The following is a 14,430-nucleotide window of genomic DNA, read 5'->3' as shown; positions in this document are numbered from 1 at the left end:
CAAAACCCTGACACCAACTGGGAACTTCCAAAGAAACAGTGATGTGGACAGACTCTACCTAAGAAGAAATGAAGGTGGTGGAGGCCTGAAATCAGTGCAGACGGCCTTTGAGTGAAGACCACTACATCACATCATGCTTTGAAGGCTACGTGTTTGCAATCCAGGAAGAGGAGATTGCCCCAAAGTACCTGGTGAACAAGAGAGACAGTGATGCTCTTGTCATCCCAAAGTGCAACCGCATGTGTAGGCTATGTCATGTTTCAGTGGAAGACGTCATGCATGTGATTAGCAGCTGCCTTAAAATGTCTTCATGGTACTACTGTATTGTAGACTATATGTATGTACATAGCAGATAAGAGGTAGCCTTTGATCACTATTTGGTTCCTGTTGTGTCCACTACTCTGATTAGTTGGTGTTGGCACAATTATGTCTCTTACCTGATTGCACCAACTGCTGCATATTACTAAGATCACATGGGACAACCTTTCCCAAACCCTATTTTGAGCCTGCTACATTATATAAAAACTCAGTTTTTCCCTCAATACATGTCTTTAGTTCCTGACCTTTTAAGGTAAAGCCACTGACCACATAGACAGCCAGTTCCAGCGATGACACCAGACAACATGCTACCACAGCAGCTATGTTGAGGCTCACCAACTTCATCCAACAGCATTCTGCAACCTCGATCTCTGTCGCCACCATCATCCTAATGTCAACATCTCCACATACACAACTCAGCAAGCAACTCACCCAGGTTCCAAAACTTCTTTGTTTGTGAGTTACTTCACCATGGATCAACAGTGAAGATATAACCTGCAAGAACTCCTGTACCAAGTGACTCAGGTAGCAACAGCATCACAGCCACAACTTCACGTATGACATGTACCTGTCACCAGCTCAGCATCATGGCTGCAACTTCTTTATGCAGTATTTCAACTACCGTGTACTAACTATGAACTGGTATTATTTATCTTACTTGTGTCTATGAACATTCTCCTCATTTCTCTTTATAGACTCTTTCCCTGTCTTCTTCTTCATTGCCATCCTTATATGTTCTTAACACACACATATATCTATGCTTACACACACACACTTTGTTCTCATAATGGCCTGCCTATTATTCTGTATACATGATGCACACACAGACATACATATTAATATATCAATAAATCTTCCCTTAATCATTCTACTTGGTTGTGTCTCCTTTTTCTCTCTGGCAAATAATTGTACTAGTCCAATATATATTTATTGTAAGAGCTGTGTGATGTACTAAAGAGCCATTCTTGTTACCTCGCATCACACTGTCCTTACACTACTTCCCTATGCAGAATGATGTTGTTACTAAAACAATTTACAACACCATCCATAAAAAAGACTGTCCTGAAATAAACTTTGAAAACCCATATGCTATGGAATACATTCATAAGCACCAACCCAAGGAATACTGGTGGAATATTCCCATCAAAACTTCAGTCAAATGTAAGCGTAACAGACTGGATATTGTTGTTTGGGACAGAGGGGCAAAGGTATGTACCATCATAGAGGTCAGCTGCCCTGCAGATATAAATATCTCTTTGAAAATCAAAGAAAAAGAAGATATCCATGGACAACTGCTTCGAAACCTCCAGCTTCTATATCCAGACTATGAATTCATATTCATACCAATAATAATTGGAGCACTAGGTTTCGTTAGTAAATGCTTAAGGGTGAATCAGGACGAATTGGGATTTTCAGAAAGAGAAAGTAACCATCTAATTTGTACATTACAAGTGCAATCTGCAAGTGGAACAGTAAAAACATGCAAGACTTTTCTCAAGTTCCAAATGTGAATTTGTCGGTGTTAACCACATCCCAAAGATGTAGTCTTGTATCTTTGTTCAAAACTGGCTGCCTCATCAATGGAAGATTTATAATAATTAAAAAACAGAAGAGACACACACATATATATATATATATATATAATATATATATATATATAATAAATATTAGGGAATAAATCCAAATTTACAGGGAAAAAATCAGATTTAGGATTAAATCCAATTTTATAGTAAAATATTATAAAATATTATTAGAGACAAAACCACTATTTTGCAAAACAAACAAGGAAAGACTTAATCAATACATAAAATTTTAATAAATAGTCAAAAAAACCGCCACTACAATCGTTTCTTGTCTTGATCGACAATCTTCAGGTGGACTTCCAATCTAAAAAATCAATATTTTAAAATATAAAAATAATAATTTTAAAATAATTAAAGTATGAATGAAAAAATATAAGTATATAATCCATATATAACCTATATATAATCCATATATAATCAATATATAAACAATATATAAACTAAAAAAACCTATCAACAATTAAATATAAAATATAAAATATAAGATATAAAATATAAAACAAAACAAAAAAAATAATAAAATATAATAATAAACTATATATACACCCATACACATATACCTAATTATATATAACCATATCTAACTACATACACTAAATCACACACCTATATATATATCCCTATACATACACATAAAAACGTCTAGGCAACTATAAATAAATAAAATAGCCAAATACTTCAACACAATACTTATTCATACTCCCACACACACACACATACAACCCACATTCACGCTCTAGAAAACGGACATCACTCAAAACTATGAACGGAGAAATGGAATAAATGGAATTAAAAATTATATTCACTTGGTAAAACGAACACTACTTAAAAATTATGAATGAAACAATGCAATAAAACAACAGACATCGCAAATAGACACAAATTACTACGAATTCCTTAACAAACCTACCATGATAAACCAAAACTCATAAAAACATATAATGATAAAATCTCCCTTTACTAAACTCTATAACAAACCTATATAGCAATCCCCCTAACCTAAACATTCACACACAAATACACACACGTAAACCACACACCCACGACATATACAAATACCCACACCACTTACACATACCAATACATACATATAAACCTCAACATATACTCCAAAAACCCACTCAACCCCACACAGACAAATAAACACAAAAATTATAAATGGATTCTTTTATAAAACTACCATGATAAGCTAAAACTCACAAAACAGAAATGATAAAACCTCCCTTTACTAAACACTATAACATACTTATATAGCAATTCCTTTAACCTATACATTCACACACAAAAACACACGTAAACCACACACCCATAACAAATACAAACACCCACCCCACTCACACACACCCACAAGTACATATAAGCCTCAACATATACACCAAACAAAATTACTTTACCAAGGAACTTAACATATGTATAAAAAGTATAACCGCTCTGGAAACGAACATCTCTAAATTAATGAATGGAGAAATGGAATAAATGGAATTAAAAATAATATTCACGTGGCAAAACGAACACCACTCAAAAATTATGAATGAAACAATGTAATAAAACAACCAACATCGAAAATAGACAAATTACTACGAATTCCCTAAAAAAACCATGATAAACCAAAACTCTTAAAAACATATAACGATAAAATCTCCCTTTGCTAAACCCTATAACAAACTTATATAGCAATCCCCCTAACCTAAACATTCACACACAAATACACACACGTAAACCACAGACCCACGACTTATACACATACCTATACTAACTTATAAACCTCCATATACACCAAAACCCACTCCCTCCCACACAGACAAATTAACACATACATCCCAAAACCTAAATAACAAACCCATATACACATTCACACACAAACACACACACACGCAAAACACACACACACAACAGATACATATACTCCCTCACATATACGCATATACATACTCACTAAACTCGATATATACAACAATATTTACACACCCACACTCATACAGATAAATAAATTATACAACTAAAAACTCGCACACAATCTCATATACATAAACACTCCTATGAAAACAACATTAAATACATCGTAATTAACCAGAATATCAAAAATAACAATATGACATAAGGATAAATAAAATACATACTTACAATTCAGTGTCAAATTATGAAGTGAAAATATACTAGCATTATGACCCGTCGTTGCTGGGTTATAGTACTAGTGCATGTATATATGTGTATATATATCTGTACATATTACATGTACATCTATATATATACATCTACACATAAAATACAAAATATAAAGTTATATCTTGATATCGCTAGTGATAACAATACTCAAAATATATAACAAACTGGATCTTGCAATTTCGATCAATTGTATCTTTTCCTCCCTCTTGTATAGAAGTGTGGCTACAATCCAGCCTACCTCTACTTCTGAGGGGACACTTTAAATTTTTATCTGGGATGTAGGACGTCCCAGATATAAAGGTGAAAATAAAATATTTCCACTTTGCAAGGTTCGAGTCGAGTACTCCCTTGCATGCTCTGTTGACTTGAACCTTGCTTCTATTGTGGCGATTTACCGCGACTATCTTTCATAGTCGCACCAAGACACTTTTCGATGGTGCTTTCCTCCAGGTGTTCAAATCTTTTTTTTCTCTACATTGTATACGTTATAGACAATAGTCTTTTCTTTAATTTAATTTTTTATTTTGTCTGGTGGTGTTATCCTAGATTCACCGTCTTTGTCGGTAATCAATCCGAAATAGGTTTGTATTTCTTCCATTTTAATTTTAATGATTTCGCGCCCGCTGACGGCTGCAGCGAAATTCCTTTTTGGACTTTCTTCTATCGAAGGCATTCTAACGAAAATGCTTCTGTGTAAACGGTGAAAATATTGTCAATTTCCCCAAATGGGGATACAATTCAATTTTTAAACAATAACCAAAGCTCCTTCTCCCAAAGGGGGAGGGTTACAGTTTACAATTATTTAACAAATGCAACACAACAACGTTTCCCTTACGAGGAACCAACAAACGTGATAACAATAATTAAACAGTAATAATAATAACAACAGTACGCAGTTGAAGCTATAGTCCTTTATGTATAATAGTCCATCTGGACTATTCCATTTCTGCATGCTAATTTTATTTTCAATTTATTCCCATTCATGTGAAACCACTTATTCAAGTTCAAGTCATTGATGCAATTTTATACCAATTGCTATTTTTACTTTTGTTATGTTACGATTATATTATACTTTAGTTTGATTTTAATTATTACTTACTACATATAATTCAATTGTTATTATTATTTTTATTGTTAAAGTGAAAGCATCTGACATAAAATAGAGAAATATTTTTGTTTTACTTTTAACACGTAATACTGAAATAGTGGAGAAGATATGATATTGCTATGGGCTCGCTCTAGGCAAGAAGTTGAACATGTTTTTTGCCCATGAAACTACATAGGCCCCAAGTAAGGCATGTGTAAAATTTGAATGAAATTGTTTGTGTAGTTCTCAAGTTTTAGGGAAACACACAGACGGACGGACAGACAGACAGACAGACACACATTCTCAGTTTTATATATATAGAGATATACATGTACATAATCATACATACATACAAAGTGATAGAATAATGTGATCCCTAAAGATCTTAACACAGGAAGTTACGAAAGCATGCTTGCAACTTGTATAGGTGACAAAAGGGGGATAACATATGATGAACAAAGTTTATTATCTGACATATTATACACTTTGCCCCATATCAAAATAAATGGAAATTTGAATGCGATAACTCTTGCTAAACCATGTGGTGTATAGTGGTGCTCATCGTACTGAAGTTACCATCTAACTATATACACAGATATATATTAAGAAAAAGGAAGTAGTCAGAATACTGGATAATTATTTATTTAGGGCTTTCATATTTTTTTGAGATATTTATCAAGAATCATTTAGTTACAGAAAATTCATGGTTTTATACATATGAGGGTTTGTAAAAAAATCTGGAGTTGAATTGCAAAGAGAAAGTTCTTTTTATTTTGAATCTATGTATGTGTGTATAAGTTTTTGTGGTGAATTTTTGGAGGCTTGGTTAGACAGATAAAAAGAGCAAAAGAAATAAAGAAATGAAAAGATAAGAAGGAAGAAAGAAAAAGAGAAAGACAACTTTCCTTTCATTTTTTTCTGGGTAATAACCAAAATTCTGACTACTTCCTTGTTCTTAATACATAAAATCTATACACCACTTCAAACAGTATATATATATATTGTAGTTTCAGCTCAGAGCTGTGGCCCTGCCATTTTGCTACACTGTTATTATTGAGAGCTTCCTCTAATATGTGGCATTTGGTGACTAAGAGAGTTTGATATTGCTGCCCTCATTTGTACCTCTTGCCACGAGATAGGTTTCTTTGGGACTCTCAACAGGAAGAGATCCAGTTTTCATTTGAAAACGCCTACATTCACTTTGTGTTGGTCCCTCAGGTTCTTTCAGAGAATAATAAAAAGCTGTGGGCCCTTGAAACCCAGGCTTTTGCAGAAGCTGGTCCTGAAGCGTGATGGCATTGCTGGGATCTTTGGCACTGTGCAGCGTCGTCCCGTTCTGGCATTGGTGTAGCTGTCAATGCCAAAATTTGGCACAATTCCTTCCAGGATCTTCCAGACATATATTACTGCATACCTCTCCCGTCTTCTCTCCAGGGATTAGAGTCTTAGCTGTTTCAACCTTTCCCAGTAGCTGAGCTGTTGCAAAGAGACGATCTTCTTTGTGAATCTTCTCTGGATTGCTTCAAGGTCCGCTGTTAATTTTACACTGTTGGGTGACGATTGCTGGGAGCAGTTGTCCAGGTAGCTGAGGATAAATGTGTACACACACACACACTCACACACACACACAAACACACACACATATATATATACATATACATATATATATACATACATGCATACATACATACATACATACATTTATATACACACACACACACACACACCACACACACACATATAAAATTAAATATATAATATATATATATATATCTGAGGCCATCATCATCATCATAATCTTTTAACATCTGTTTTCCATGCCAGAAATGGGTTGGATGGTTTGATGTCAGTGCTCTAATGTCTGCTTTGGTAGGAGTTCATCACCACACCCACTAGCACCACCACCATCACAACCATTATCTCACCAACACCCCCACTACAACTATTACTAGACTACAGTGCTGTGTTTTATATTTCAATATTTGTTGTCTAAACCCCAAAATTAGTCAAAATATTCCTGCATTGTTTTTTTTTTAAACTTTCAACAGAAAGGGTTCATAATTTTATTTTAATTCTGAAATATTTGATTTCTGTTTGAACTTTAGAACCAATCCCAGATACATGGTCACCAATGGAAGATGGGGAATTAATTAAAATTGTTCCAGTCAAAAATGGACCAGAATATGATGACATCCAGGCCACTTTCAGTCGGAATTTGCCTTCCTATCGTATAATCAAAGTTTGTATTTTCTACTTCTATTTATTGTTTGTATAAAAGATTTAAATCTCATTACATCAACCTATTTTGGATGGCTTATTGTCATCATCATCATCATCATTGTTAGCATAGGTTGGCTGGTTTGACAAGAGTTAGCCAGCTTGAGGGCTCTCCAGGCTCCATTTGTCTGTTTTGGCATTGTTTCTATAGTTAGATGCCTTTTCTAATGACAACCACTTTACATGGCACCAGCACACATGAGCCTGCAAGATTAGGATCTCGCAGCTGAGAAAGGGATGTAGAAGATGTGCCTGTACGCATAGTTGGCCATGATATTACTTAGCTCAGCAAACTGTCAAAGTCTTGGTTCCTTGTCATCTCTGTGAGGCCCAACGTCTGAAAATCCTTTCTCACCACTTCATCACAGCCCAAGTCTCACTGCCATGTCGCATAGCTATTCATACACAGGCATCATGCAACCTGCCTTTATTCTGAGGGAAAGGCCCTTTGTTACAAACAAAGTTTGAAATATTAGGTTTAGCTCTGAGCTTTGGCCAACCCATTTTTATTCTAGCCACTACACAACATTTGGTATCAAATAAAACCAAAAGCAGATAAGGTTGGTGGATTTCACCACAAACGTTATTTCCTTGTCAAAGAAGTGAACTGATTGTTTTTTCATAAATGTATTTTCCTTTTCTACAGATTGAGAGAATTCAAAATAAAACATTGTACCAGGGATACCAAGCATTGAAAAGAAAATTTGAGGTAGAAAATCCAAACATTACAAATGAAGTTGATGGCCTTTGGCATGGTACTGCTGAAGGATCTATTGATGGAATAAATAAATCAGGATTCAACCGTAGCTATTGTGGTAAAAACGGTAAGTATATTATAATCAACATCATCATCATCATCTACCCACCCTTCCTATTGTCCTGAGCTGGACAGTCACTCTCCACATTGATTGCTGTTTAGAATCCTTTCTCACACAGAGAGGACAGAGGAAGACCAAAGGTCTCGGTCGTTAGTCATTACCTCTGTGAGGCCCAAAGTTCGAAGATCATGCTTCACCACCTCATCTTATGTCTTCTTGGGTCTACCTCTACCACAGGTTCCCTCCACAGTTAGAGTTTGCCACTTTTTTACACAGCTGTTCTTGTCCAAACGCATCACATGACCATACCAGCACAGTCGTCTCTCTTGTACACCACATCTGATTCCTCTTATGCCCAACTTTTCCCTCAAGATACTTACACTCTGTCGAACATGCACACTGATATTGCACATCCAACGGATCATGCTAGCTTCATTTCTTTCAAGCCTACACATGTCCTCAGCTGTCACAGCCCATGTTTTACTGCCATGCAGCACAGCTGTTTGCATACAGGCATCAATCTGCCTTTCACTCTGAGAGAGAGAGAGGCCCTTTGTTGTCAGCAGATGTAGGAGCTCTATGAACTTTGCTCAGCCTATTCTTATTCTCACAACTATGCTCTCAGAGCATCCAACTCCGCTACTGACTTGGTCACCTAGGTAACGGAAGTTATCAACTTCTTCTAGCTTCCCCCACTGGCATGTGATGGAGTCTATTTTCTGTATATTTTTAGTGTTTATTGTACTTTTCCACTTTTCACACACAAAAGATATTTTCTCTGTTTTAATCATTCTCTGATATTGCTGCACCTTTTATGAGTCCATAGCTTACACTCTGTACATCTTATGGAATTTCTACCTATGCCTCTTCTATGGATAGAGCAGGGCTATCAACCAGAAAAAAATTGTAATTTGTCTGCTCCCCTACTTACTAAGACTTTAGTTTTGCTAAGTTAATTTGATTCTAGTCCTTGTTTCCACACCTGAAATTTCTTCTCTAGTTCTGGTAGTGATTCAGCTATAAGAGCAAGGTCATCAGTATAGAGGAGATCCCAGGGGCAGCCTGTCTTAAATTCTTCTGTTATTGCCTGGAGGACTATGATGTGCAAACGGGGGCTGAGGACTGATCCTTGATGAACTCCAACTTGTTGTCTGAATTCCTTGTTATATTTATTGCTAACTTTCATCTTACTGACAGTTTCACTGTACATGGCTTGTACAGCTCTCACCAACCACTTATCTGCCCTGAGCTCCCTCATTGACCACCAGATAAGGAAGCAGACAAAATCCAGGTACAGAAGTTTAATTTTGATTAAATACTTCTGCAGTTGCCTAACCAGGAATATGGCATCAGTCGTGATCTTTCCTGGCACAAATCCAAACTGCATTTCATCTATGCTAACTCTCTTCCTGATTAATTGAGGTGTGACACTTTCTGTGACTTTCACCATTTGATCCAGCAATCCGATGCCTCTGTAATTATTTGTGTCTAAGGCATGTTCCACAATTGACAGCTCTAGTGAAATGCTTAGATTTATCTTTTAAATACCCAGCAAAAGGCTGCAGCAGGTTGAATCTTATGAGCTGTATTATGACCAATCAGCATGTGGCTTCAATGTCACAGTTTGGTGGGTGCACCAACTACATTCTAATAGTATTTTGACCTATCAGTATGTGGCTTAGATGTCACAGCTTGGTAGGTACATCAAAGATTCTTTACTTTGACTGCACCTAAAGGAATAATTGTTTGGCTATATTTTGGAATGTTGTAAACAACATTCTTGTTTTCATTGAATTCTTTTGTTATTATTCCAGAAATATTTACATTTCAATTTAGTCTATGGTCATATGCTCAGTGCTACTACCATCCTAATCATCACCTTTTTTTTTTTGTTGTTGTTAGAGGTGGTAGTGGTGGTATCAGTGGCTGCAGCAGTACTATTTATTATTATTATCAGCATCATCATTATAATTATCACCATTACTATAACTGTCCATTTAAAACAGGTTCGAATTTATCAATAGAATTCTTTTCTCTGACTTTTCTCTCAAGTTTACTTGTGTTGTATAGTTTACAGAATGGAAATATTATAAACATTTTCTACTTACATGTTGCCACTTGGTTGTTTAAAGGGATCTGATCAACATATGTCTCTTGGTAGATAAAGCAATTAAAGACATGAAGACAGGGAAAGCCCCCCCCCCAGCCCTTCAGGAATCACTGCAGAGATGCTTCAAACATCTGGTGGTGTAGGTTATGGTCTAGTCACCCATATAGTCAATCAGTTGGTCCATGAAGGAGCCATACCCAATGACTGGTGTAGCAGCACTATAGTCAACTGCTACAAAGGTAAAGGTGACATATTACATAGGAATAATAAGGCGGCGAGCTGGCAGAAACGTTAGCACGCCGGGCAAAATGCGTAGCCATATTTCGTCTGCTGCTACATTCTGAGTTCAAATTCCGCCAAGGTCGACTTTGCCTTTCATCCTTTCGGGGTCGATAAATTAAGTACCAGTTAAGCACTGGGGTCGATATAATCGTCTTAATCCATTTATCTGTCCTTGTTTGTTCCCTCTGTGTTTAGCCCCTTGTGGGTAATAAAGAAACCATTAAATAGGAATAATTACAGAAGTATCAAATTGTTGGTTCAAGTGATGAAAGTTGAGGAAAGAGTTATAACCCAACTAATCAGGGAGAGAGTTAGTCTAGATGAGATGCAGTTTGGCTTTGTGCAAGGTAGAAGCACCACTGATGCTAAATTTCTGGTAAGGCAACTGCAGGAGAAATACCTAGCCAAATACCTCTGTACTTGGCTTTTGTTGACTTGGAGAAAGCCTTTGACAGAGTCCCCCGATCTGTTATCTGGTGGTCAATGCAGAAACTAGGAATAGATGAGTGGTTGGTGAGAGTTGTATAAACCACGTACAGAGATGCTACCAGTAAGGTGAAGGTGGGCAACGAGTACAGTGAAGAATTCAGGGTAGAAGTAGGGGTTTACCAAGGATTTATCCTAAGCTTTCTCTTGTTCCTCATAGTCCTCCAGACAATATCAGAGGAATTAAACACAGGCTGTCCCTGGTAACTCCTCTATGCCGATGACCTTGCTCTTATAGCTGAATCACTACCAGAACTACAGAAGTTCCAGGTATAGAAGCAAGATCTAGAATCAAAGGGCCATAAGAGTTAATCTAACCTTTGGACACATAAAAGGTGCAGCAATATCAGAGGAAGGTTAACAGGTAAAACAGCTTTTGTATGTGGAAGATGCACTCGTACAATAAACACTGAAAACGTACAGAAAATAGACTCCATCAATTGCCATGGAAGTAAGCTAGAGGTAGTAGATTGCTTCTGTTACCTAGGTAACCAAGTTAGTAGCAAAGATGGATGCTCTGAGAATAACATTAAGATGGGCAAAGTTCAGACAGCTCCTATCCGTGCTCACAACAAAAGGCCTCTCCCTCACAGTGAAAGGCAGATTGTATGATGCCAGTGTATGAACAGCTATGCTACATGGCAGTGAAACATGGGCTGTGACACCCAAGGAAATGTGTAGGCTTGATGACATTGCACTGGATGTGCAAAGTCAGTGTGCATGTTCGACAGTATGTAAACATCTTGAGAGAAAAGTTAGGCATAAGAGGCATCAGATGTGATGTACAAGAGAGATGAATGCACTGGTATGGTCATGTGATGTGTTTGGACGAGGACAGCCATGTAAAGAAGTGCTGATCTCTGTGGTAGAGGTAGACCCCAAGATGACATGGGATGAGATAGTGAAGCATGATCTTCAAACTTTGGGCCTTACAGAAGCAATGACTAGTGACTGAGAGCTTTGGCAAAAGGCTGTGTTTGAGAAGACCTGTCAAGCCAAGTGAAATCAGTTGTGGCTGATGCTGGTGTCATTTAATTGGCACCCATGCTAGTGGCACACAAAGAGCACCTTTTGAGTGTTGGGCCTCACAGAGGCAGTGATGAAGACCTTTGTCCTTATGATGTGCTTGAGAAGAAGAATCATCAAGCCAAGTGAAATCGCAGTTGTGGCAGATACTGATACCATGCAAATGGCACCCATGCTGGTGGCACAAAAGCACCTTCCAAGTGTTGGGCCTTACAGAGGCAATGACTGACACCTTTGGCATTATGTTGCACTTGAGAAGAAGACCCATCAAGCCAGATAAAACCACAGTCGTGGCAGATACTGGTGTCATGTAAATTGCACCCGTGTTGATGACTTGAAAAAACACCCATTACACTTTCGGAGTAGTTAGTGTTAGGAAGGGTGTCCAGCAGTAAAAACCATGCCAAATCAGACTGGAGTCTGGTGCAGCCTTCCACCATGCCAGCCCTGGTCAAACCATCTGACTCATGCCAGCATGGACAACGGACATTAAATGATGACGATGATGTTGATGAATTTGGACATTTTGAGCCTACACTCTTCAACAGAAAGGAATAAGAGAAAATAACCAAAAACTGAATATTCAGTGTTACTACTGTTTTAACCCTAGGTAGATCTGCCAGCTGGTTATAAGTGCAGCCTGTACCCTGTATATAACTTTACTTGTAGTTACTACTCTCACCCTTTATTGAGATTTTACAACTAGCTACTTTGCTTATATATTTATCTTTTTTTTCTTTCTTTATTTTTAGCCACCGCATTTGGGAATGGAGTTTATTTTGCCAGACGCATCCGTTATTCTGCAAATGATAAATATTCTGTTCCTGACGCTAACAAAACAAAGAGAATATACAAATGCAGTGTTCTTGTGGGAAGAATGATGCAAGGACACCGGAGATTAAAAGTTTTACAGGATTCTTACAATTCTGCTGTTGATGATATTCAAAGACCCAGGATTTATGTTGTTTTCCATGACTTTCAGGCATATCCTAATTATTTGATTACATTCTCTGTTTGAAAATGAAGTCTTTCGTAACACTAAAACTATTCAAATTTGTATACGCTGAAACTATGCAGACTTGTCACACTAAAACTACATGTAATCAACAGTATCTGACCTTGATTGTTTTTGCACAAAATAATTATGTGTGAGCAAAATCCATATGGTTAAGTAACCATGTCCTTCATGAGCATGTGCAAAAACTTTCATGCCTGCAGTGACACATTGAGTACAGACGTGGAGAGTGTGCTGTGTGACTTTCCTTTTTTGAGTGAAGATAACTGAGAGCATTGAGCAAAGATACTCAATCAAATTCTGCCCAAAACTTGGTGATACGCCAGCCCAAACTATCGAGAAGATTCAGGTGTTTGGAGATGATGCCAGGGGGAAAACACAAATGAAGGAATGGTTCAGCCAGTTCAAAGATGGCTGCACCTCAGTGGACAGTGAGCCATGAATATGCACCACAAGGTCAGACAATTAACAAAGAATACTACGTGGGTATTCTTCATCACCTTTGTGAAACTGTGTGACAAAAACAACCCGACCTGTGGGCAGCAAAGAACTGACAACTCCAACATGACAATGCACCCACTCCTTCTACCTACATCGTCCAAGCATCAAGCAAAACACACCACTTGTTCATCAGGCTTCCTACTTCCCAGACTTGGCTCTGTGTGACTTTTCGCTGTTCCCAAAGCTCAAAATAACATTCAAAGAGGGAAGATTTGAGTCAACAGAAGACATTAAACAAAATTCAACATCACAGCTCTACGGAATCCTCAAAAGTGGTTTCCAGAAATGTTTCCGGCAGTAGCAGGAACACTGGCTGAAGTATGTAGACTCCCAAGGCAAATACTTTGAAGGGGACGAAATCAAAATGGTGAATCTTTTAATAATACTTATCTTTTGGATATTTTTTGACTACACCTCATATTCAGATTTTTAACACTAAAACTATTCAAATTTGTAATGGCTCAGTGGTTAGAACATTGGGCTCCCAAACACGAGGTAGTGAGTTCAATTCCTGGTCTGGGCTGTGTGTTGTATTCTTCAGCAAAACATTTTATTTCATGTTGCTCCACTCCACTCAGCTGTAGAAATGAGTTGCAATGTCACTGGTGCCAAGCTGTGTCAACCTTTGCTTTTCTCTTGGATAACATTAGTGACATGGAAGAGGGAGGCTGGTACTGATGGGTGACTGCTGGTCTTTCGTAAGCAGTTTTGTTCAGATTTGTGCATTGGAGGAGAACTTTCTAAGTGCAGTCCCATGGTCA

General features: G+C 37.4%; 1 protein-coding gene across 1 annotated transcript; it reads left to right on the top strand.

Annotated features, from left to right (window-relative positions):
- Positions 1-7,244: 7,244 nt before the first annotated feature.
- Positions 7,245-13,909, top strand: LOC115230090 (protein mono-ADP-ribosyltransferase PARP15-like). The gene is made up of 3 exons (XM_029800318.2): positions 7,245-7,393; positions 8,078-8,255; positions 12,906-13,909. The coding sequence occupies exons 1-3, from the start codon at positions 7,286-7,288 to the stop codon at positions 13,169-13,171; spliced, it is 552 nt and encodes a 183-aa protein (XP_029656178.1). The 5' UTR covers positions 7,245-7,285; the 3' UTR covers positions 13,172-13,909.
- The last annotated feature ends 521 nt before the right edge of the window (positions 13,910-14,430 follow it).

This window comes from Octopus sinensis, unplaced genomic scaffold (assembly GCF_006345805.1).
Source record: "Octopus sinensis unplaced genomic scaffold, ASM634580v1 Contig14487, whole genome shotgun sequence".
Taxonomy (NCBI): domain Eukaryota; kingdom Metazoa; phylum Mollusca; class Cephalopoda; order Octopoda; family Octopodidae; genus Octopus; species Octopus sinensis.
Note: the sequence above shows the minus strand (reverse complement) of the source record. Positions and strands in the feature narration are given on the sequence as shown.